We start from the raw sequence: 26,980 nt of genomic DNA, 5'->3' as shown, positions 1-26,980 counted from the left end.
AGCCCTGGAATTTCTAATCTTTACTGAATTACACGTAAAAAGATAGCTGTTAAAACTACAGCTTCATGACATCACAAGGTGAATCAGAGCATTTCGAGCTTTGGAGATGTAAACAGAACTCACCACTGTACAATGTATCACCAACTGTCCTGGTTCACTCTGTCCTCCCGACGTCAACTTCACTGGTTATTATTTATCTTTAAATGCATTAATCTCAGTTATCCTCAATATCTCAAACAGTATTTAATTCCATTCAGATCCTCTTACAGTTTATGTCACACAGATCAGATATTTTTTGTTGTCCCAAGACACAAAAAGCAAATAGGAAAACAATCATTTAAATATAAAGCTCCTTCTGGAACAATCTTCCTTCATCGATTCGTGCATTAACTTCTGTCCTTCATTTAAAAATGCTCTGGTTTAATATTTACAGAATCCATGTCATTGTTTTTGATAATTTTGTTGATTTTTTGTTGTTCATATTGTTGTGATTATCTTTGAACTCTGTTTGGTTTAAGTTTTTTTTTGTTTTTTTCTTCAAACGTGTTTTATTATATGTCAAACAGTCAAGTGTGAGTGAGTGTGTGTGAGTGTATGTTTGTGGGTTGTGTTTGTGGTGGTTCAGATTAATAATAAAGGGTTTCTCAAACATGTATGAGTATGAGATGTGAGATTACAGCATTATACCACGACTTAAACCTCACAAGCGTCAATTTTGCGTAATATAAGACCTTTAAGTTTCAGCATAAAACCTGACCTAGATATTGTGCAGAAGACTTTGTAACAGTGACATCATAAAGTCAAATTCCCCTGAAACTAAGCCAAAAGAGACCGAGGAGGTGAGCAGGTTAAAGTGTAAAATGTAAACCACCTGGAGTCAAGTTTCTGTTACATAAAGGAAGGAGGAAGTATTGCAGAAGAAAGTATTGTGAAACACTGGGCTTTGTTCTTATCATATTATTCAGAAGATGTGTCAGTTTCTAAAGAGGTAGATGTCTCATAATTTATGCAGGTTATTGAAAGTGAAATAAAAAATTGTTATGATGACTCTAAGACTTTTCCTGAAAATTGAAATAATGATTTGCATAATTTAAGGTGTGTTCATACTGTACGTGCAGGGACACCACGCCAGTATTCTGACTTAATGATGCACTGTGTAACTTTTCGATTAGGGGTCCGTCACCTGCTTGTTTGTCATTGCTCTGCTTCGAATGTTCCACAGTGTGACATTAAACATCTCTACTTTATATTTATTCAATTACAGGTGGTTTTATTGCTCAAAAATACCTAGAAAAAGGCATTCTGACTGTGAGCGTGGTCGCCTCTCCACAGATCTGACCTGTAACTTGGTCTGGTTTGGTCTCCATGAAGATAGAAAGGTTTAATGCCATACTGTGAAACATTCCAGATAAAGCAATAACACTCTCATGGATTACTTGGTGTTACTTTCCAGGTTTAGTCCAGGTTTATATCAGGTTTAGTCCAGGTTTAGGCCAGGTTTAGGCCAGGTTTAGGCCAGGTTTAGTCCAGACTTAGTCCAGATTTAGTCCAGAGTTAGTCCAGATTTAGTCCAGGTTTAGTCCAGATTTAGTCCATGTTTAGTCCATGTTTAGTTCATGTTTAGTCCAGGTTTAGTCCATGTTTAGTCCAGATTTATTCCAGGTTTATTCCAGGTTTAAATCAGGTTTAGTTTAGGTTTAGTCCAGGTTTAGTCCAGGTTTAATCAAATTTTATCCCAATTTTAGTCCAGGATTTAATTCAGGTTTATATCAAGTTGAATCCAGATTTAGTCCAGATTTAGCCCAGGTTTAGTCCAGATTTAGCCCAGGTTTAGTCCAGTTTTAGTTCAGGTTTAGTCCAGATTTAGTCTAGATTTATTCCAGATTTATTCTAGGTTTAGTCCAGGTTTAAATCAAGTTTAGTTCACATTTAGTCTAGGTTTAATCCAGATTTAGCTCAGATTTAGTCCAGGTTTAGTCCAGATTTATTGTAGGTTAAATCCAGGTTTAAATCAGGTTAATCCAGGTTTAGTTCTGGATTTAGTTGTTTGTGTAGGAGTGAATACATCTTTAAACATACATGAAGTTATAAACAGGAAATAAACACGTTTACTCAGCCACTGTCTGCGCTCATCTGTTATTATAAAATTATAATTTACTCATGAATCATGAATCACTTTGCTGACTCATGTCTAAACTCATTGTTAAATCAGTGTGTAGAGCAGAAACTGTTAATTAAAAGTCTCACAGTCAAATTACACAGCAGCATGAAACCATCGTGCCAGTTCATATGAAAGAGACGAGGTGATGAAACTGGGTTAAAAGGTAAAAGTAAAAATCAACAAACTCACGTGTGAACTATGAGTTCAGTCGGCAACTTGTAAATAAGAATATAAAAATCAGCCTTAGAAAAGTACATTATTATCCTCAAAAACAAACCTGGAGCTGTGTTTTGTTTCATTCACACGTTTGAGAAATCCTTTATTATTAGTCTGTAGCGTTCTAGTCAAGACCGCACTAAACGAGACCAAGACAGGTCCAAGAACACAGGGTTCCGAGACCAGAACAAGACCAAGACCTCTGAGGGCCGAGACCAAGACAAGCCATGGCCCATCAAGGCCAAATCAATCAAGACCATCTTTATATATATATGTGTGTGTGTGTGTGTGTTTTTATAAATCTTTTTCCATTTGATCTGGTTAATGTTTATTTAGGCTTAAAATAGGCTAAGCAAACTATGCTGCAATTAAATGCCCCTTTTGGGCATTCAAATTCAAAGTGAATTAAGTGAGTTTTTTCAGTTTCATAACATTTACAGTTACATTATTTTACTGATTTTGCAGTGATATTTCGCAGCCTCTGCACATTTAACAGACTTAATGCAATATGATCGCACTAGTCGAGTATCAGACCTCGAGTCTGAGACAAGACTAAGACCAAGTGCCATCAAGACCAAGACAAGACCGAGACCAAATGTGCTCGAGTCCGAGACGAGACTGAGACCGTAAAAAAGACCGGTCTCAAGTACTATGACACTATTAGTCTGTCTACATCTCCAAAGCTCAAAAATCTCTATTCCACCTTGTGACGTCATGTAGTGCCTTTTACTTTTACCTTTTAATTCAGTAAAGATTGGCAATTCCACATCTGAAATTATCCAAATAATTCTAGTGAAGGTGTATGGAGTTTAAAAACACAGTGGAGGCTCTTTCTGTAGTACCACATGACATCAAAAGGTGAAAGAGAGAAGATTTGTATGTTAAACTTGTGTGAATTAAACAAAACACAACTCTAGATATGTTTGTGATGAGGAAAAAACATGGTCCCTTAATAATAATATAATAATATAACTACACCTGCACCTAAAAATTACCCTGGTAACCCTCTCCCAGAAAACCCATAATGAATTCAAACCCTTAAAAAATTGCCATATTATTTGCATTTTATTCTTGTAAACGATTTTGTCTTATCACGCCACATGTGGTTAGACTGAATACCACACCGGGTGAATCAAAGAACGCAGGTGCTTTGTACTCACGTTCTCAAAGGGAGTTTCTGTCTTCACGCCATTCTCCTCTCAGCCAATCACAGCACAGGATCAGACTCTTTCCTTTTTTGGGAACTAGAAATGATGTTAGATGACAATAAGTGACACAGCATTTGTTGGAGTTTGTTTATTTACTTTTTGAATAAAATGCATAACTTCACACTGAGATAGTTGTTGAAGCATTTTGTTTTGAGACATATTTTAGCAGTAATTTCACATTAATTCTTAAATTATTGAGGAGCAAAATGTACTTTTTCTGGTTGAGGATCTGCCACTTATTTGTCTTCAAAAAGTGTTCCATATACTGCAAAAAAACTAAATCTAGTCAAGTTAAGATGACTTGAAATAAGAAAGTTTTATCATGATTTGAGTAGATTTCACTTGACAAGTAAAATTATCTGACAGTGGAGCAAGATTTTTTGTACTGAAAATATGAAAATACATATTGCTACACTTAAAAAAAAAAAGCAAAAACAACAACTTTTTGCACTTAAAATAAGAAACAAAATGTTGCTTGAATTGAATCTACTCAAATAAAGTATAATGTTCTTAATTGAAGTAATTTTAACTTGCTTAGATATTGTTTTTTTTTCCAGTGTAGTATGGGCTTAAATGTATCTATCCTGGATTTATTCATGTATTTGCTATTTTCATTGCTAAAAAATTACATTGAACAACATGGATTCTTTCTCCTCCACTTGAGGCAGGGACTCTCCACCCACCCGGAGAGGGTAAGCCACCTTTTTCCGGTCGAGAACCATGGCCTTGGACTTAGAAGAGCTGATCTTCATCCCAACCGCTTCACACTCAGCTGCAAACCGCCCCAGTGCTGCAGGTCCTGGTTTGATGAAGCCGACAGGACAACATCATCTGCAAACAGCAGAGACAAGATCCTGTGGTCTCCAAACCGGACCCCCTCCGGCCCATGACAGAAATTCTGTCCAGAAATACAATGAACAGAACCGGTGACAAAGGGCAGCCCTGGTGGAGTCCAACATGCACCGGGAACAGGTCTGACTTACTGCCGGCAATGCGAACACAGCTCCTGCTCCGGTCATACAGGGACCGGACAGCCCTTAGCAAAGGGCCCCGGACCCCATACTCCCAGAGCACCCCCCACAGGACACCACGAGGGACACGGTCGAATGCCTTCTCCAGATCCACAAAGCACATGTGGACTGGTTGGGCAAACTCCCATGAACCCTCGAGCGCCCGATAGAGAGTATAGAGCTGGTCCAGTGTTCCATGACCGGGACGAAAACCACATTGCTCCTCCTGGATCCGAGATTCGACTATCAGACAGATTCTCCTCTTTCTGTGAGCGAGTTTGCCTCTCCAAAGATCTGGCTCAAATATCTGAGTTGGTCAGATGCTGTTACTTGCTCCAGGAAGAAATATTTTTTAATGCCACACTGTAGAACATTTGGGATAATACTTTAACATCTCCATGGAGACAAGCAGGTGAGAGATCCTCCTACAGAAAAGTTAGATAATGCCCCATTAACCTTCTTATTATAATAATATTGTAATTATCCTTACACCCATCAATATGTGAACAGAATACATATAATAGAAGTTGTAGTTATTAAAGGTCCTATATTACACAAAACTGACTCTTGTGAGCTTTAAATGCTGTTAGAATGTTGTTCCCTCATCAAAAAAAGACCTGGAGTTGTGTTTTGTTTCATTCACACGTTTGAGTAACCTTTTATTATTAATCTGTCTACATCTACAAAGCCCAAAATGCTCTGCTCCACCTTGTGATTTCATGAACAAATCCTTTTACCTTTATTTTAGTGGAGATTGGAAATTCAATGGTTGAAATTATCCAAATGATTCTAGTGAAGGTGCATAGAGTTTAAAAACATTAGAAAATGATGTAATATGGGCCCTTTAAGACTACAAAAATGTATCTAATCTCATTAAGATGGCTTGAATTTAAAACGTTTTATCATGATTTGAGTAGATTTCGCTCGGCAAGTAAAATTTTGTATGTAAAATATGAAAATACATCTTGCTACACTTAAAAAAAGCAAAACAAGACCTTTTTGCACTTAAAATAAGAAACAAAATCGAATGTTGCTTGAAATAAGAAAAACACACTTATTCCATCGGTAGGTAATTTTACTCGTCAAGATGAATCGACTCAAATAAAGTAAAATGTTCTTAATTTAAGTCATTTTAACGTACCTAGATATTGTTTTTTTTTGCAGTGAACCATGAAGTTCAAGCGGAGTTCCTGTTCATACCAGTAAAGGTAATAAGGTTTGCCAGATCTGAATACTGGAACCAAAGCTCCACCTTGATGAATAATTTCCTGATACCAAAAAACCAAACAAAAAAATGCAACAGGGAAATTACCGTCTTTAAAACTATTGTGATTGAAACTAGTGAAACTTGTGAGTGAAAGTTGGTTAAATAGATAGAAAAGAAAGAAAGTAGTGATTAAAGTTACAGTGATTTATATTTTACATTTTTAACTGGGTCTAGATTTTTTTTTTCCCATGTGTTAAAAACTGTATCTGCATTTGACCCATCACCTCCACTACACAGATGTTCAGCTTTTCAGTGCTGAGTTTGCATGTTCTGCCTGTGTCTTGTTTAACACACAATCAGGGACATGGATTCTCCCCCCATATTGGAAAAAAATAAAGCAATAAAATGTAACAAGGAAATGAAAAGCATTGTTGATTTCTGCAGAATTAACAAACTAAGCATTAAACTCTGAAAATCTGAGAAGAGATTCATTTTTATTTTATAAATAATAAATGAGCAGTGAGCTCCTTCGTTTCACATGCGTCACTGAACCATAAACAAATCTGACTGGATGATCATACTTGGTTCAGGCCTCAGACATGATGGAGGGCATAGTACCAGACTGATACTGATCTGTACACAAAGTACACAGAGATATCATTCTGGCTTAACCAGGCAAACCAATTTCTACTGAACAAGAAGTAAACGTAGCTGTTAACTAGAAATCTATCACTCATCATGACATCGCAAGAGCTGTTTTCAGGCCGGCCACAATGGTGCCGGTGCCAGTTCTTGCACCAGATACACTGGGAACCAAAGTGCTCACCGGTGAACGACCTGCATTCAGACCATTTAAGTGAACTGATGATGCGTCAGCGACAGGGGGTGTGGATTTGCCACCAGATAAAAACAAGGCCATACAGAAGTGGATGTTGCAGCAAGGAAAATAACAATTATGGATCGCATCATGGACACCAGTGAGCACTTGTACTCATACAAATCATTATTTATCTGCACCGAGCTCTGCTACAACGTCTGCTGTGGAGAAGGCGGCAGCGACGCCCAATCCAAAGATGTAACCTCACCAAGTGAACACGGATAGAGCAAATATTTGGTCTCCTCCACTGACCACTGCACAGTCTTCATGTCACTTGGTTTCTCCACCTTATTCCACCCATACACACACACGCACGCGCACACATACACACACACACACACATGCACACACACACACACATGCACACACACACACACACACACACACATACACACGCACGCGCACACGCACACACATTTTCTTTGTTTGTTTATTTTACCTGCTGACGTCTACTATGTTTTCATGGTTCACTTAGAAAAAACAAGTTTAACTTGGCTTCCATCGGAAACCACCTGCTTGGTTCTCGCACGCCCCGATTTTCGGTTCGTGATTTGGTGCAAGAACCGACACTGGCACCGTTCTCTGTCGGCCTGAAAACGCTAAAGGTGGAACAAAGCTTTGTGATCTTTGGAGCTGGAGACAGACTAATAATAAAGGATTGCTCAGACATGTGTGAATGAAGCAAAACATAACTCTGGGTATGTTTTTCGTGAGACAAATTTATAAAGAGTTCATTTTGTGTAATACAGTACCTCGTGTATACCTGTGTGGAGCCACACACCCATCACACTGCAACACTCTACCACCCATCTCCAGATGTTGAGTATAGCTGAAGGATTAGTCAGTTGTTCATGTGAATTTGAGAACTGTGAGGAAATCAGACACAGGAAGGACATGAAAACTTCACACAAGAAAGCCTCATACAGTGAACTGAACCACAGATCTCCTTTCTGATGTGTCTAAAATGATCTGTACTCAAACAGTTGTGCAATATTCTCCAAAAGCATGTAAAAAGGAAATTACTTTTCCCAACATTTTCAGTTCTATAGACATCTACAGGCCGTGTTAAAGGTGTTGTTCCCAATTGTAATGTCTTAAACTGTGAAAAACAAAACTATAAACATAAACATTTTTAAAAGTTTTCAGTGGTCCAAAGTTATTCCTCGTTTACCTTATGCATTATTAACATCTAAACTATTCACCACAAAGACTTCATGAGTGTTTTTCACAACTTTCAGAGACCAGAGGTGAGTTTTGCCATCACAGTAAAACAACAACAACAACTTGCTAAAATACTTGGAAATAAATGATATACACTGGTTTATTTTACACTGAATCCAGACAAATACACAAGAATATTGAAGCGTGATTGAACTGCTCATGAAAAAGTGAGCTTCATCTTCCTGTGCTAGAACAGTCTGTGCTGGAGGGTTCCGTGTTGTGTTATAATTGCTGACAGGTCTATTGAACAGAAGAAAAGTCAGGACATATGTGCTAATTGAAAATAATGACAGGGTAAAGTGATAAAATCTGAACTTGTCAAAAGAACAGCAGAGTTCACAGAAACTGACTGAACTGGTCTGACAGGTCCTCACCAATATGGCCGCCCGACTGTCAAAACAAAAACAAACTGAAGTTTTCGACATCCACGATTAAACCTTTACAAAGACAGGTTTAAGTTCTGGTCAAGAGGACATGTCAAGGCAGCTCCCACAGCTAAAAAAATATAACAACATGTGCAAAAAGAGTATGGGCCAAACCTGCCAGTGTAAATTATCCCTCCTGCTTAGTTTTAAGGAGATTCTGTGTTTGTTTTATGATAAATTTTTTTTATTTACTATTGATATATTTGAGGTGCTGGTCCTGTGAACTGCAAAAGGCTCGAGGACATGAAAACGCAGAAGATTCAACTCTGAATTTGGATGTTTTATGTGTTTAGGTGTTTACATTTGATCTGTGTAAAGGGGTATAACGATTGTCATGGTATGAACCTCACCGAACGATAATTATTGCAAAGGGGGAAAGCTCACGATATGGTGGAGAGACTCACGATTAGGGATGTAAAAATATCCAAATCTCTCGGTATGATATTTTCACGATATACATCTCATGATATTTTGTGGAGGCTGCAAACAAAACTGTTAATATGTGACTTTTTCCTCTTAAAATACCTTGACAAGACTTACCCCAAAGAACTAAGACTTAAAAGAACTGTTATTTCTTCTTGTAGTCTGCATTGAAATGGAGCAAAGGATCATGGTCTATGTAGTTCTCGCTGTATTTATTTAATTTTTTTAGCTATTGCTGCACCATAACTCTTAATTTAAGCAAAGAGACTTGTAATTCGATATATTGTGAGGGCCCACGAGAACAACAATAACAATATTTCAGTTATTGTTACATCTCTAATAAATGTTATATTAAATTATTAATATATTTTGAATTAAATGTAGCTTGTATAGTGTTGTGTTGTTGCTTCCATCTGCAAACAGTCAAACAAGAACAAAAAGCTGAAGATCGTTTTCTTTAAGTTTATTTAAAATACAAAATTGAGTGGTTCACATACAAACATTTGTTAGTATTATGTACAAGAGAGCTTCATCTCTGTTTAAAAGAGTACAAAAAAATTCACATTAGACTTACACAGTAATAAAAACATTGGATTCATGTGGTGCGTTTCGAGACACCAAAGCGCTTTTCAGTGCATCAGCCAATTCATTCACTCCACACTCTGCGGTGTGGTCTGACAATGTGCTCCATCGACCCCTCTGATCACCATCATTCACTCACTCACACACCACATTCACACTGGGCAATGTGGGTGAAGTGTCTTGCATAAGGACACAACGGCAGCATCCATTAGAGCCACTGCTGCCCCCCTGTGGTATTCCCAGCAGTCTCAAATCCCATTACTAACTGGGCTTACTCCTGCTTCACTTCAAAGTACTAGTAAATATAAGATAAGAGAACATGTCCTTATCATCCTTCATAAATCCACTGCTCCTGTGACACACGCGGTACAGTGTAATGTAGTTTGTGTCAGAGCAGCGTCACATGTTTACAAGAGGTAAGATTCAGAGGACACGTTCTCCTTCTGTTCAAATACTTGTAGGCAACACACTGTTTAAAGATGTGCACATTTTCGTACTTTCATAGTTGGATTGATGCAGCATATCAAACTTTCAGTACCATGGCACTTGTGGTAATAGTTTAAAGCCCCATATTATTGTATTTTCTGATCTGTTATAATGCTGTTTCCTCATCAAAACATGGCCAGTTCTTCTCACAGTTACCTTCACTAGAATCATTTGGATAATTTCGGCTCTGGAACTGCCAATCTCTGCTGAAAAAAAAAGGTACAAAACTTGAAAACTACAGCACAAGGTGGAACAGAGCATTTTGAGCTTTGGAGATGTAGATTTAACATGCGTAAATGAAACAAAACACAACTTCAGGTCTGTTTTTGGTGAAGTTACAACATTATAACATGACTAAAAGCTCACAAGAGTCAATTTTGTGTAATATAGGACCTTAAAGTTTAACATCGCTTCACAGACGAGGCCAGACGTGCTCGGGCTTGAGGTAAACATAAGGAGCGAAAGAGTCCATTTCAGCCCAGCTCGCGGGATCGTAGTCCTCTTCGATGTAATCTTCATATAAATGATCTTCAAAGCTGGCCTGCTCGTCTTCATCAGAGAGGAGTCCACCAGTGCTGTTTCCACGCTCCCTGCACTCCCCCTCTTTCTCGCTCAGGCTGCTATGGCACAGCCTGCACACCCTCTGCCTCTTGGTGGGATGCAGATTTCCGATCACGGCGCGCTTTCTGGAACACAGTCCACACACCAGGAAGCCGCATTTCCTGCAGTGATGGCGGCGGTGGGTCGCGGTGAACTTCCTGGAGCAGCGCATGCAGATGGCGGAGGCGTGGTCCGGGATCCAGGTCATGGCGAGGGGTCGTCCGGAGCTGGGCAGGCGGGTCTTGCACACCTCGATGTGCTCGATCCACGCCTGCTTCTCCTCCTGGGACGCGGCGGAGACGTAGAAGGACTTCCCCGGGGTTTTGATGAGCCACTGGTTTCTCATGTAGCCGTCCTCCAGGTCCTCCAGCTGAATGTCGCCTGGAAAAAGAAGCACAAGACTCATTAGTACCCCGGCAAAGAGACAAAATAAAGATGAGTGTGAAGAGAGACATTCAGCAGTCAGGACTCAATCTCCCAACACTGGACTATTGTGCACTGATTATTGCTATTACTAGACACATTTTTAAAAGCAATTCTGTGCAAAATGTTTTTCCATATGATGATAATTTATATGCATGGGTGCTTTGCATCTGTCAGTCGGCCCCAGGGCAGCTGTGGCTACAGAAGTGGCTTACCTCCAGCAGTTTATAGTGACTGAATAATGCAACAGGAAGCGCCCATGTGAGTCCAAAATAGTACAATGAAATTTAATCTGTTATTAATTGTAATTCTGCTGAGACCACACACTTAATTTTGCTTTTCAGACAATTTTCTGACTAAATGCATATTATAATTTACACAGAAGCATGATTTTTCCTAGTTATAAAGCAATGTGCACACTCTAAACATGCAGATAAGACAGTTTCTTTTCTCACCTAGAGGGATGATGTTCTGCTTCTTAAACCAGCGTCCGTTGATGACGATGCTGCCGTAAACCAGCACGTCGTTGAACAGAAAAAAGGCTTTGGGTTGGGGTCCGCGCCGGCTCTGCTTCATCAGGCGGCCCTCCCCGATCAGGACTCTCTTGGGGTCCACGAGACGCGCCCCTGTCGGTCCAAAAGACTTCTGCACCGCTTCGATCCGGCGCTGGTTATCGTTCGGGAACAAGAGTGTATCTCCCATTTTGGCTTTGGTTAAGTCCGTGTCTGTGCATAAAGAGCTGCTTGTGCTTAAAGAGCTGTCTGCAGGTGAGCGAGGAAGAGGCGAGTTTTTAAAGGCGCCGCGGGGAGGTGTGGCAACAGGGACTTCCAGAGCCCAAAACAAAACACAAACCTGTTTTGAGAAGAGGAGGAGTCGAGTTTGAAAATGTACGAGGAAGAAAGTGGCATTAAACTGGGAGCGGTGTCAGTGTTTCCCGGCACATGGGAGTGGAGTTTAGGGACAGCACCTAAAGAAAATTTTCAAACATAAAATACTGGAAATATAAGAGATTAAAGTCTGAAAAGTCCAACTTGGTAAATACAATAGTCCTAATTAAACAATCCAATGTTAAAGAATATATATGTATAAATAGGCTACAATCAAAACTAGACTAAAGTTAAAAATAGGTTACAGTTAAAAATAGACTAATAACTAGTTATATTTGGGCACTAAGTTCATTCAATGCATTTTTGTTGATAATTAAATGACTAATTCAGGCTACAATTATTAGACAATGCAGCCAAAAGCAAAATATGCAATAAAGATTTGGTTGTGTATACACATTAAGTGAAAAATTACAAGCTATAAATTTCAGTATGAAAAGACCTGCTACTGACTGACTGTTTTCATGGACATTTTGTTGCTTTGTTTGTCTGGAATGCTCCATAGTATGGCATTAAACTTCTGGAGATGCCCCCAGACCAAGCTGCAGGTCAGATCTGTGGAGAGGCGAGAATATTTTGGAGCAATAAAATGCATGCAATTGAAGAAATGCATGTAAGAAAAGTTTAATTCCATGCAAATAACAAACAAAGAAATAAACAAACTGCGTGAAACTAAATGCATTCTCACTGTGTGCAGGCTCGCCTCTCCACAGACCTGACTTTTAGCAATATCTCCATGAAGACAAGCATGTGGCATACCGTAAACTAGAATGTACCTCTTGAAACCGTGTTTCATTTGTTCATTCGTTTTTCAATATAAAACCAAAAATAAGATAGGGACTGAGACCGGGACTGAGGCCAGGACTGAGACCGGGACCAGAAAGGGACTGAGACCAAGCCCAGGCCGGGACTGAGACTGGGACCAGACCGGGACTGACACCGGGACTGAGATTATGACCAGACCGGGACTGAGACCAGGAGCAGACTGGAACCAAACCAGAACTGAGACCAGAACTGAGACCGGGACTGAGACCAAGACTTAGGCCGGGACCAGACCTGTACCAGGCCGGGACTGAGACCGGGACCAGAAAGGGACTGAGACCAAGCCCAGGCCGGGACTGAGATCGGGACCAGACCGGGACTGAGACTGGGACCAGACCGGGACTGAGACCGGGATTGACACCGGGACTGAGATTATGACCAGACCGGGACTGAGACCAGGAGCAGACCGGAACCAAACCAGAACTGAGACCGGGACTGAGACCAGGACTTAGGCCGGGACCGGACCTGTACCAGGCCGGGACTGAGACCGGGACCAGAAAGGGACTGAGACCAGGACCAGATCAAGACCAGACCAAGACTGAGACCGGGACCAGACCGGGACTGAGATCGAGACTGAGACTGGGACCAGACCGGGACCAGACCAGGAGTCACGTAAACGGAGGCCGTTATCCGTTTTTTTCCATTCTTCATTTAAACACAAAATCGAAAACTGAAAAAACAAATCATTATCCATTTCTTTATTTTGGTTTTGGAGACAATTCATGAAGTAAACAGTTATTTTTTGTTTTCTTATTTTTGGTTTTATATTGAAAAACTAATAATACATGGATTTTCTTACTGTTTTCTTTTTTGTTCATTCATTTTTGGTAAACGGAAATCCGTCTTATCATTTTCCATGCAACTTGTTTATTTATTTTTCTCTTTCCTGTGAAATTACAAAGTATTTCTTATATAAAACTAAAATTCCCAGTGACTCAATTCCAAGTTTCAATCAGTGGGCGTTAACAGGACTAAAGGTGAGCTCACGTTTCCAGTATTTTCAGTCGAACCTGTCTTACAGCTCCTTCCTCTCTCCTCCCTCACTGTCTCTCTGTCTCAGCAATTTTCAGTGTGAGAAGACAAAGAGAAAAAGAGAGAGAGAGAGAGATGGGTTTGTCCTCTATTAATTTGAACCATGAGTCAATATTTTTTCTGCACGTGCAAATCCATCACACGTGGGCTCGCCGCACCACAAATATTCAGGTCAGACTATGGACCAAACAAGTGGTGAAATATTACTGCTGACAACTTCACTACAGAGAAAAATATTGCTTTGTCTGTGCAGGAAATGCACATGAAGTGTCTTGCCCAAGGACACAATGCAAAAACAACAAGAATTCATTGCACTAACATTTACATTCAGTGGGGTTTGTGAACTTAAAACATATTTGAAGCCTGGTTATGTTCATGCAAAGGGAAATATAATAGCAGAGGTTTTGCAGACTGGTCCCACGCCCTCTGTCGCGTCTTGAGTCAGAACCAAACGTGACCGTGAAGTTAGATTTGTTTTGTGTTGGTGAAACAAAGGAGCTCATTAAAAACATAACACATTTGTCTCGCTTCAGGATGACAGTTTAGTGCAGGGTGAACAGAGTTTTTTTTGCTGGCCGGGCCAAAATAAATGTGCATTAGCAGGTTGAAGGTCAAATCTAATGATAGCTTGCACAAAAAATTGCTCCTCTGCAAGAAATGTGTGATTAAATTGGCTTTAAATATTCAGAAATAGACAAGATGCTCCTCCTTCCCATCTCCTGACAGTCTTTTCAATACACAGTAGAATCAAAATAGAAATAGAGAAACTAGGTAGCCAGGCTGGCACCACCTAGTGCCTCCGCTCAATTTCATTTCTCTCCAGTGACTATAGGTCTAGAATACACTAAACCAGGGATCTCCAACCTGTTGCTCGGGAGATACCAGTAGCCCTCCACTTCCTTACAAGTAGCTCGCCAAGGGATTTCTGAATTGCCCTATTTTCCGGGCTATTAGGCGCTCTGGATTATAAGGCGCACTGTCATTAAACGGTCTATTTTCAAACTTTTTTCACATATAAACTGCACTGGACTTTAAACGAAACACAACAGTTTGACGGGTCAGTTGGACTTTGTTTGTCGCATTCATGGTGACTCTGGGCTTTGTTCAGTTGTGGCGTGTAGGGAGGGTGCTGTCTGGGACCGCTGGATTGTCGGCGTGTTCGCAGTGACTCAGTTGTTCAGTCGTGTCTAGAAGTGGCACATTGCACTCGCTTTTTCAGTTCGTTCCTTCGTTCCGTTCCTCGTCGGCGTGTGGAGTGATGAGTGTGTCTGTGGGTGTTTTTCACTGTGCGGTCGCTGTCTGCTCCGTGTGTGTTTGCGTGCGCTGCGGGTGGTGCGGCTTTGTAGTTTACTGACGTCGTGCTGGGACACCCGAGTGGATTCGTGTATAGGGCACTCTGGGTTGCGGGGCGTGCAGTCGTTTTTTGATGCGGTTGGAGGCTTAAGTGTACGCCTAATAGCCCGGAAAATATGGTATACGTACTGTCCTGAATAACTAAAATTGGATTGATTAAAAGGCTATTACAGTTGTAAATGTGTAATTTTGATGACTAACATTGTGCACTTTGTAAGCCTATAAACATCTAACTGTGCCCCATCTAAGGCCGTGGCTCTTAAATGTACTCAATATTGTGACCAATAAAATGAGGAGCTCTTTGGAATTTCAATTTTTTAGTAGCTCACCGGAAGAAAAGGGTTGTAGACCCCTGCGCTAGACGGTGTACAAGAACCCCAGAAGTTATAGACTATGCACCGGCCAGTCAGAGAAGAGCTGTGAAGCCATGACGTCAAACTCAAGCATCTGTCTGGGTCCCTTTTTATGGTGCAGCACAACAGTAAACAAAGCGGTCGAGATGGATGTAGACGAAGACAGACATTCTGTGTTGGCAACGATTCCCGAGATCGAGGATTTAAAGCCGGAACAAAGAGAATGTTTTGTAAAGGGGAAAGACGTTATTGTCCTTCTTCCTATGGGATTTTGTGCATTGTGCATACATACCGACCAAATAGCAGTGACTGGTTAAACAAAAAAAGTACCTGCCTACTGTTGAGCGAACGAATCCTAATGCTGCAAGGTCAGACGGTTTCCACAAAGTGAAACCGGCTGATGAATCAGGCTACAAACTTGGCCCTTCAGGTCTAATTTGTCCCATCTGCCCCACTCAGCCATATTTGTTTTGATACAGACATACCCTGCGTGTCCCTGATTGGCTAATCCACCTGCCAATCACCAGACTCACATCTTTGTAAAGTATTTTTTTGTACACAAGTGCATATTCTTAATTCCAGGGAAGGAAATATCTTAATAAGCATTACAGAAAAGGTTTCAAAGTAGTCTTCAGTGCCATGAAATCATTTTGTGTGGTGTCCAGAATAGGGATGGGCATTCGATAAAATTTTCTTAATCGATCGTCGGGAGAATTAACGATTGATTATCGATTAATCATTAACGTTTTTATATTAAAATTATCATCATTATTATTACTATCTGCACTACTAATCTGCATAAATAAATTCAACTTTACGATATATAAACCGTAACCACTCTAGAGCCACATCAGCCTGTTTGACATTATCATGTGTTTAATGCAGCTTTGCACAACTCTCACAGGAACGAGAGCATGGCTAATTTGCATAAACTAAGCGATGGAAAAAAAAACAGCTCTTGTGCGCTGATGCGGCACGACTCAGTGCAATACAGGTTAGTCTGACCATATTTGCATTTGTCAAAACCAGGACAACGTACGGGGGAGGGAGGTGGGGCCTCGTCATCGACATTGCTCTACTCTCACCTGGCAAAGATTTTTCCCACTGTACACTGAAACATATGTGCTGCTTTGTACACAGTGCACATGGACTCCCATTTGTCCTGACCAGAACGGAAAGCATGGAATTTCTTGTACAAGTCATCGTTAAATACGCATTTGCGCTTCGGCACGTTGCAGACTGACCGACTGTTTGTGTTTGCTCGCTCCTTCTGAGTGCAGAGAGACACATGTACGGACCCCTGTTTGGTCACACTACGCTACGCACAGCAACCTACATTCGGTTTGTCAATTAAAATGAATGTAATCAATGAAATTCTTAATAATCGATTAATCAAGCCCATCCCTAGTCCGGAAGTCACTATTAGTCTGAAAGTACCGGGCTACTACTACTTAATAATTTTGCGGTAACAGTGTATTTACTTGAGAATGTGTTTACCTTGTCAGCGTCTGGGAAAAGTACCTGAAGTTTTGACAAATTTGAGCCAAACCTGTAATTAAACCAAGGCCCATGGCTGAACAGCTTCACGTGTCGTGCAGTGAGACGCGTCCAGCTTTCTGTACTTCTAGAAACAGTCCAGCAGTGATTATTATAAAAGTTTGTGTTCTAGACCGGAAAGGAAATGCATAAAAGGCAAATAAACTATACAAAACATTTACAATTCTACAAAGAGCTTCTCTTCTATTCCTGATTAACTATTTTCAGGAGTTCCTTTCTTTGCTCACTTTTATCTAGTTATTTAATAATTTGAGCCTCTTCTACTTTATTTTAATTAATTTTATTTGGGCACATAATGTGTAAGGATTGTCAGGATGTCTAACAAATTTTTACATTTTTTGTCATTTAGATGAAGAGTGTTGGTGTGTTTTGTTTTGTTTTTCTTTTTGTGTCATTTTAATATAAAAGGAGATTGTGCAGATTGCCTTTTAAATTAGTTTTACTATTTATGATTTAATGTAAATTTTGTACAATTTCTGTATAAGTCAAATAAACAAATTTGAAAAAAAAAAAAAAAAAAAGAAAAGAAATTCTCAAAACAATTACACAAACATGCACCAAAACTGGTCATGCTCCAGTACAGATAAAGTGTATAGCTAAGCAGCAATTGAGGTCAAAATAAATCAGCTGTCTGCGTCTAATAATTAATGTGCTTTATTGTCTGAGAATCAGGAAGTGCACTGTAAGCATGCTACTTCTTCTTAGCGTTATCGTGATGGCAAAAATCCGCTCTGGAAAGTTGTAAAAAGCTCTTATAAACTCATCTCGGTGAATAATTAGGATGCTTTGAATGCATAAGGTAAATGAGGAATAACTTTGGGCCACTGCAAACTGTTTTTTCATGTTTTTAAAAGCTCCATGTAAAGATATTTTCTCATTTATTTTATGATGTTTTTTGCTCATCAAAAATATGGAAACCTGGAGTTGTGTTTTGTTTCATTCATTCATGTTTAAAGCACAAACCCTGCATATTTAGGCTCTGTTCCACTTTGCGATGTCATGTGGTAATACAGGAAGTGCTCTACTGTGTTTTTAAACTCCATACAACAGTAACTCAGTTGGTAGAGTGTTTGTTCACTGACCCAAAGGTTGTGATTCTAATCCCGCTCTTAAATCATGCTCTTAAAGAAATCATCATGGTTGAGTGGACAGTAGAGATGCGCGGATTGCGGTTACAACCGCGGTATCCGCGGTTAATCCGCGGGTCGGGCGGATGACGTGACGAAAAATTATATTTTAATTAAATTCGGGCGGGTGGCGGATTAACTACTAAAAAAATTAAAAAAAAAAAATTAAAAAATAAATGTTAGTATTGTTACCTACATCTGGAAAGATGAGTCTCATTGTCTATGCTTGTAGTATGAAGTGTACGTCATGTCCTTAATTAGCCCATTTGACCTCGTTTTTATGTTCTGAAGGTTAAGGTTGTGTCGGGTTATTGATAGACTAAGGTTTACGAGGCACATATTATATGCAGTTTATTTTATTATTTCTAATTTATTTCAGCTGTTTGCCAACACATAAGTGGCTATAGGGCCATTTCGATATCAGTTATATTTTAAAACACGCAGACATTATAGCGTAGACTGCCACTCGGGGTATTTAAAACTTAAAGAAAGACCGATGGAGTGAGGCTATGACTTTGAAATAACATCGAGCAATGGCAGAATGTTCAGAATGTAACAACATCCAACACGAAGGCAAGAAGGTTCAAAAAAGCCTAGTCGGAAAACTTTGTCAGTTAATTAGCTGCGCAAGAAAACCAGGTAAGTCTGGGGTAGTTACAGACAATTAAGAATGTGAACATACACGCTGAGCCAATTTTGGAATGAAATGAGCTATAGAGTTTGCATTTTTATCGAGGCTCCTTAGTTTGTTTGCTTATGATTGTTCTAAAATCTAAAATCAATCGGCGGATGGCGGGGGGTGCGGTTTTGAAAACCTTCGGTGCAAAATGGACAGCGGGCGGATGATGAGTTTTGTTCGCGGTTGCGGATGAAAAAATAGCCCATCCACGCATCTCTAGTGGACAGATCCACTGACCCACAGGTTGGCTGGTGTGATTCCAACTCTGACAGATGAATGCTGTTGTTGTGCCCTTGGGCAAGACACTTAACCCACCTCATCCCAAGTGTCTGTGTGAGAATCAGTTGGAAAGTCCCCCTGGCTGGAAGGTCCCCAAGTTAGAAAGTCACCCTAAATTGTACCCTTTATGAAAATTTGTTAATCCATACACATATAAAAAACCAAAACTTACAATGTATCTCAACACATTTGTTCATACATACAAACAAAACATACAAAAATTATGTGGTCTCAAACACACACAAACTGAGTAAATACATTGTGTCAAATTACTCCACAACTGTGTGTGCCACAAATATTTCAGGATGTTATCTTACATATTTCAATGAAATACATAGTTAAGACCTTCCTAAATGTTATAGGACATAGGAACAAGAAAAATTATTCAAAATATGATTTCATAGTAAACTTCTGCGAGCAAATGAGGGTTATATTGATATTACAGACTGAAATGTGTGCCGCTTCAAGAAGATCGGTAAAATGCCATAAACAAGGCCCAACATTTGGTCTTGCTACATTCACATTTCATTTTATTATGATATAGAATGCTGATTTTTTTTTTTTAACTCCATACATCACCTCTCCCGGGCACAGCAGTTCCCTGTGGGCAGCCCAAGAGAACAGGGCGCCCGAAGGATTGTTCCTGCTGAGAGAATGGGCTGCTCGAGCTGTGACTTTCAATCCAGAGAGACGGTTGAGCCGGTATTCGTCTGTGTACACTGGTGTATGAATGGGTGAGTGGCTTCTTAATGTAAAGCGCTTTGAATGTTTTGAACATAGAAATGTGCTATATAAAAATGTGACCATTTATATCACATCTTCACTAGAATTGTTTGGATAATTTCAGACCTGGAATTGCCGATCTCTACTGAACAAAAGGTTAAAAGTAGCTGTTAACTTGAAAACTACCACTTCATGACATCACAAGGTGGAACTGAGCATTTTGAGCTTTGGACATGTAGACCAGGTGTCAAACTCAGATTCACAGAGGCCAAAATTAAAAACTGGGAAATAAACTAAGTCGTGGGCCAAACTAAATATTTATTGAAAAATTTCAACAACATCGGCATGTTTTCTCTTCTTTCGAGATGTAATGTTAAACCTTTTCTTATTAAAATAAATGTTTAATAATAGTTTTGCTTAAAGACTGAATCCAGAACAAGCATAATATAAAATAATAACAACATTTTAAATAAATAATGTCTCTATAGCCCATTTGTAGCCAGCGGGCCAGCTCTAATACATATGATCTCTCGGGCCAAATATAACTATATTGCGGGCCTAATTTTGCCCCTGAGCCTGAGTTTGACATGTCTGATGTAGACAAACTAATAATAAAGGATTACTCAAATATGTGAATGAAACAAAACACAACTCCAGGTATGTTTTTGATGCGGTAACAAGATTATAACATGACCTAAAGCTCACAAGAGTCAGTTTTGCATAATATAGGATCTTTAACACAGTAAAAATCAGATACAGCACTTTAAATCTCATATATCTTACACTACATGATTAAAATCCTGCTTGAATGAACCAAAACATCTGACTGAACGAGACGACAGCGGACAGATTTCAGACCTGATACACCCTTAGTGACAGGGCCCTTGTAAACTGCATCGTTAAAACAAGAACACATTGTGCAAAAGGTCCTGAAAGCACATATAAAGTGACAGGTGACATGTGCAGTGTGACGCCCGAGTGCACTAGGAAAAAAAAAAAAGAGGAGTTTAACAGGTTTGTAGCTCACAGATTTGTTTCACTGTTACATAAAGAATGAATAGTTTTATTATATTACAGAGACAAAGTTAAGTGGAGTCTACAGTGTTATTATATGAGAAAAATGTGTTAATGACGCAGGTGAACGTAGTTTTAAACTGCAATGGTACGGTTAGGTAACACTAAAAATATATATATTATAAACTCAGAAATGTGAAGTTACAAAACCAGTGTATTCATGTTCTCATTGTTCATCCTAAAACAACATTAAAGGTGCACGGTGTAACTTTTCTGATAAAGGGTTTGATTAGAAAAAACAAAAATGTTTAAAAGTTACAAAACCAATACGCCGTGCTTGGTTGTTCTCATTCAATCCATTCCACTTTCTTATTTTTTACAGCACATTTAATACACAAAGAATATTTCCAGAGTGTGACAAAATTAAGGGTGCACTGTGTGACTTTTCTGATAGAGGGTTTGATTAGGTAACACTAAAAAAGTTTATTAAAAACACAGCAACACCAAAATGTGCAGCATAGTGCGTCTTATCATTCAATCCAATTCACTTTCTTATTTTTTTATTCACATTTCATCAACAAAGTGCATCCTTAGACAAAATTATAGGTGTACTGTGTAAGGATGGGCATGATTAGTCAAGTAATCAATAATTGATCATTAAGAATTTAATTTATCACATTCTTTTTTAATCGACAGAGACGAGGCTATGTCTGACAGAGCAAACACTGGAGTTGCGGCCTCACAGTCCCACATTTCAGCTCTGGCACACCTCCTTGGAGACACTGTAGGACTCAATGAGTGTGTTTACATGCACATCAGTGTCCTGGGTATGATCGGATTTTTTGAGTATCTCGGTTTCGTCATGGTGCATGTAAATACAGTATCCCGGTTACTGCGACATAAAGTTGAGTGCACATGCATCCAAAAGACAAACTCTTTTCAGTCTTTGGCTACGTTCAGACTGCAGGGCTTAATGCTCAATTCGGATTTTTTTGTGAAATACGATGTTTTTGCGAGGTCGTTCACATTTCCAATCAAATGCGACTTGTATGTGACTCCAGTGTGAACAGTAAATGGCCCTGAAGTGTCCCGCATGTGCACTGGAGACACGACGGCATCAACCGCAGTGAGCGTGTTCTGTGTTTACGGAAGTTGTTCAAACATGGACGCGAGCATTGATGCAGCACCTGGAGATTTTAAAGTTCCTCTCGTACCGGAGCCAGAACATGAACAACTTACTTGCTTTAAGGAGGAGATTGAGAAGGAGAAGGACGAGGTTTTTGGCTGTGGTGTTTTGTAGGACAGCGGCATCGATGTCCGTTGAAAGGAACGTGTGGATGTGGAGACGGAGCCAAGAGTGGTGAGTGGTGATGTGCTTCGCTTCAGTGACACGGAGTTCATTAACAATTTCCGCCTACTTCAGCGCAGAATAGTGACGTTTGTGGCTTGTTGATAACGTGTAGGTCGGATGAATGTGCTTTGGCCGTTCAGTCTGAAGTCGCATGTCAAAAGATCGGATATGTATCGGTTTTAGGAGCACATATCAAAGTGGCCTGGGTCACATTTGAAACTAGAAAAGCGCTCAGAGAGCGCAGACCTCCGCCAAGGACTACCCCCATTTTTTATATAAATTGCGATAAAATCAGTCTTGTGGATCAGATCCGGATCAGCCTTTGGAATATGAAAGAGAATCCCATTGTCCATCCCTGAGTCAAATTTCATGGGGTTTGGTCAATAATTAACCAAGATATTGAGAAACAAAATTTTTGGCCCCATTTACCACAATGTTAACTAAAATTTCAAAGTGATCCAGAATCCAGGATTTCTTCCAGATCACCCCCAAAATGAAATCAGTTCTTCCTTTTCACATTTCCAACAAATCCTGAAAATTTCATCAAATCGGTCCATCTTTGTGAGTTATGTTGCTAACAGTCACACAAACAAACAAACAGACAACGCCGGCAAAAACATAACCTCCTTGGCGGAGGTAAAAATCGGATCTGTGTCATTCAGACATTAAAAGATCAGATACAGGTCACATAGGGGCCAAAAAATCGGATTTGGGTCACTTCAGGCTACAGTCTGAACGTAGCCTTTGATCACAACAGGAGCCAAAATAAATAGAGTGAAATGACTGTTAAATAAAAAGCTGCACTAAACCTGCACACGTCTGATCTCTGAAAACATGAACCATCTCCAACGTGACACAGACACAGAACAGACTCACCATCATCATCATCAACATCCCTCTGTCCCAGAAAGAACACTCATATTCCCCTGAGTCGTGTCCTTTAGTCCGACAGAAGCTGAACCGCATCAGCGCACAAGGAGAGAGCAGTTTTAAGTTTTGTTTCTGTAAAACGTAAGCAAATGTTCTTATATGGGGTTTTGCTAACTGCTTGTATCCGTGATGATGTCATTGTTTTGCCAGAAATCTTCCACAGTATGGCATTAAACATCTACAAGAAGACAAACGGGGTGAGGTCAAAATGCAGGTCAGATCTGTGGAGGGGCGACACTGCTCATAGTAAGAATGCATGTTTTACAAGGTTTTAAACAGCTGTAATTGAATAAGTGTAAGATTGGTTAGGGTTAATGCCATGCTGTGGAACTTCTCTAGATAAAGAATTAACATGTCCATGGTGACAAGTGGGGATGGGTCCTCCTGCAGAAAAGTTACAAAATATTTTAAGCGATTTCCTAATTAAATAATTTGAATAATGTAAAATAAAATACACAAATTCATCCGTGATAGTGGTAATGATTCAATATTGTGAGTAGTTTTGCTAAAATTTCTAAAAAAATCAATAAAGTTGTTTCAAAATAATATACACGTTGAAGATTTCTTTATGTAAATTACTACATACAATTATGGTTACAAAAAAAACACAAGAAAACTCTTTAGAATAGCGCGCCAATAGAAGTGAATGAAATAAAGCTTCATAAATAATCGTTTGATTAACTAACATCAACAAACACAGGGTTTCATTTTACTTTTACTTATATCAGACAATTACTGGGCCTATGCCAAACATTTACAACTTAAATCACAGCCCTGTAATTATAGACTTTGAACTGAATGTCTGCCAATGTTTGAGTAGCTTAATGCACCTAATTCCTTTCACGTCCAAATACATACAACTCTAATCATTAAATTAAAATGATCCATGTTTTGTGGTATTGAAAATTTGTTCCATTGTCAATGAATTCCAATTAATTCCAAATGCTGATTAATGATTTTCCAGATATATCCTTAAGGAAATGTGTGTAAAATTAAAGATGTTTGTTAAATTAACTGATGAGGACAAATTTTTATTTTTGTGCATCATAAACCAATTAAAAAGTTTGAATAAAAATGTACTGAGAAACAATGCACTCGTGGCTTTAAATGTTCATCATTTAAAAGCTGCAATGTGTAATTTTTCTGGTGGAGGGTGCATTTCTTCATTGAGATATTCCACAGTACGGCTTTAAACTTATTTATCTCCAAAAAGACAAGTACGTGACAACGCCGGGCAGGGTTACAGGTCAGATCTGTGGAGCCTTAAATTATTTTTGAGCAATAAAACACTGACAGGAGATGACTTTAATGCCACAGTGGAACATTCTGTGCAAAGTGAAAACATCTCCATGAGACAAAGAAGTGACAAATAGAAAAGTTGCATTACCCCGTTACGTAAACTGTAGTTGTGTAAAGTGTAATGTTTCCATGGAGATGTTGTTGCTTTGCTGAGAATATTCCACAGCGCAGTGTTAAACTTTCTGCGTTTACTCAGATACAAGTTAAAGGTCAAACTGTGAAACATTTCCAAGGAGAAAAGCAGGTGGCATACCCTCCATCAAGTTAAATAGTGTAGTGTTTTTTTTCTGGGGACCCATATTTTAAAAGTCACAAACCATAGACATTATTCGTAAATCACAAAATAAAGGTGGATTTGAACATTATTGAACATTAATGAGGATATTTTATTGTTAACTGAGTGATCGTGTGTCTCTGAACAATTAGTATTATTCAAGTTTTAAATGAAATGAAAAACAGTAATTGAAGCAGCAATAAAAAAGATCCATAAGTCGCTTATTTGGACACTAAATGTAGCTAATTTCTTTTTCTTTTCAACATTCAATTGAAGCAGCAATATTGGAGTAAAATAGCCAATAAAATAATTACAAAATGATTAGAAATGATAAAAAACATGTCTTAACATTTCAACATTTCTAATGAGATAGGTGGGCCTGTCTGTGTTTTTGTAGCGTGTTCCAGTCCGGGTGCAGGAGGAGAGAGCAGCAGCAGATCAGGCGCAGCATTCAGTCCGTTTCTGTGCTTTGTCTTCATTTTTGTGAGCACAGAAAATCACAATTCATACATATGTAGTAATAAAAGGAAAAAGCATAGAAATACTGGCCCTACTGTGGACAGAAGATTCTGACAAAATGCTTATGCAGAATGACGATAAGGTCACAGATTCAATGCGCCTTTGCAGAGGACTCACTAAAACTCACTATTACAGACCTACATGCAGATTGTGACAAGGCGACATAAAAAAAATAAAAAATCTCTTGCGACCCAGTCTTTGCAAAACAATGAAATAGTGTACCTTTAAATGTTAACTGTTCTCAACTACAGTAATGTCTGTATCATACACCATTCAGTTCAGATCAGATGCATTTCAACACAAAACTGGAACAGAATTTGACTCAGAAATAACTTAAATATCCCTTAGGAATAGACAACTAAAATTTACTTGCACCTTGTGTTCTTAAAATGTTTGAAATGAAAGATCCTGTATTACGCAAAATAGACTGTTGTGAGTTTTAAGTTATGTTATGATGCTGTTACCTCATCGTTAGTGTTAGCAGCGTGTCTCGGTTGGCGGGCGACGGGAGCGGCTCTGCGGGCTACACCTGTCCCATTTTCGGCCAGTTCGAAGGGCTGCAGCCTTCGAATTGGGACACGGCAAATGTCTCCCTCTCTTTTTAATTTTATGAAGATTATTTATGTTTTGATTAGTTTATATTGTGATTTTAATGTATTTCTTATTCTGTAAAGGCACTTTGAATTACTTTGTGTACGAATTGTGCAATACAAATAAACTTGGCTTGCCTTAATTGTACCTTGTGTCCTTAAAACATCTGAACTTAAATAAACTGTAATTAAACTGGAAACACCTCTGTGCACCATAAACTTTTCAGGTCAGGCCAAATGCATGTTAATAAACTCCTGGAACCGAGCCTATCAGTTTATATCGTGAGATAATCAAAACAAAATTGTGTGTCACCGCCTGGATTCAAGACGCCGGGCGGTGACAGACGAATCATACGTTATAAAAAAGAAAGGAGGAGGAACGAGGAAGCAGAGGAGGTGAAACTGGGTCACTCCTAAAAGCATAAATTAAAAAGAAAACTCCTGCAAAGGGATTTTCAGTTCACTCATAATTCTTTGTTAAAGGTGCATTGTGTAACTTTTCTGTCGGAGGATCTGTCATCAGATTTTTTCCGTGGCGATGTTATTGCTTTGCTTGAAATGTTCCACAGTAGCTTTAAACTAATCTATCTTGCATTTATTAATTTGGAGGAGTTTGTATTGCTTGAAAAAACAACAACACACAAGTAGCGTCGTCACTTCACAGATCTGGCGTGTAACTTTGTTTATTGGTGTCGCTTTTTTGTCTCCAGGAAGATAGATATGTTTAATGCCATACTGTGGAGCATTCTAGATAAGGCAAAAACATCTCCATGGAGACGAGGAGGTAACGAACCCTCCACCAGAAAAGTTACACAGTGCGCCTTCAAGTATTTATAAACCAACTAAGAGGAAAAAGTTAAATTAAAACAAGTTCTTCTAAGCAGGATTGAAAGATTTGTAACCTGCTTGTTTCTATGGCGATGCCACTGCTCAGCCAGGAATGTTCCACAATATGACATTAAAGAGTTCAACCTTACATTTATTCAATTACAGGTGGTTTTATAGCTCAAAAATCATTATGACTTTAAGTGGAGTCACTTTTCTACAGGTCTGACTTGTAACTTGGTCTGGTTTGGTCTCCATGAAGATTGAAAGGTTTAATGCAGGCATGTCCAAACTATGGCCCGGGGGCCAAATGTGGCCCTCAGACACATTTTTCTTGGCCCTCAGACTTCTAGGTGAATTGGCCCAAATTACCTTGCATCATTTAAAAAATATTTTTTTACTGCAAGTTTTTTTTAAAATCTACCTTGATAAAGCAAATATTTCTTATTTAGTGTGTGGTTTTAAGGATCTTAGCATGAATAAAGACTGATGGCTCATTCCTAACGTGTTAATCATGCACATATTTCAAT

General features: G+C 39.1%; 1 protein-coding gene across 1 annotated transcript; it reads right to left on the bottom strand.

The window, feature by feature from the left end:
• Positions 1–9,236: 9,236 nt before the first annotated feature.
• LOC110158818 (pleckstrin homology domain-containing family F member 2-like) lies at positions 9,237–11,591 on the bottom strand. Its single transcript, XM_020923337.2, has 2 exons — positions 11,295–11,591; positions 9,237–10,797 (listed from the first exon to the last, which is right to left on the bottom strand). The coding sequence occupies exons 1-2, from the start codon at positions 11,539–11,541 to the stop codon at positions 10,229–10,231; spliced, it is 816 nt and encodes a 271-aa protein (XP_020778996.2). The 5' UTR covers positions 11,542–11,591; the 3' UTR covers positions 9,237–10,228.
• Positions 11,592–26,980: the final 15,389 nt, after the last annotated feature.

Source organism: Boleophthalmus pectinirostris, unplaced genomic scaffold, assembly GCF_026225935.1.
Source record: "Boleophthalmus pectinirostris isolate CB_2022bp ecotype Guang Dong unplaced genomic scaffold, ASM2622593v1 HiC_scaffold_19, whole genome shotgun sequence".
Taxonomy (NCBI): Eukaryota; Metazoa; Chordata; class Actinopteri; order Gobiiformes; family Gobiidae; genus Boleophthalmus; species Boleophthalmus pectinirostris.
Note: the sequence above shows the minus strand (reverse complement) of the source record. Positions and strands in the feature narration are given on the sequence as shown.

Coding starts and splice junctions, on each gene's coding strand:
- LOC110158818 (XM_020923337.2), bottom strand. CDS start 11,541: ATGGGAGATACACTCTTGTTCCCGAACGATAACCAGCGCCGGATCGAA. Junction 10,798..11,294: donor GCAGAACATCATCCCTCTAG/GTGAGAAAAGAA, acceptor TTCTTTTTCCAG/GCGACATTCAGCTGGAGGAC.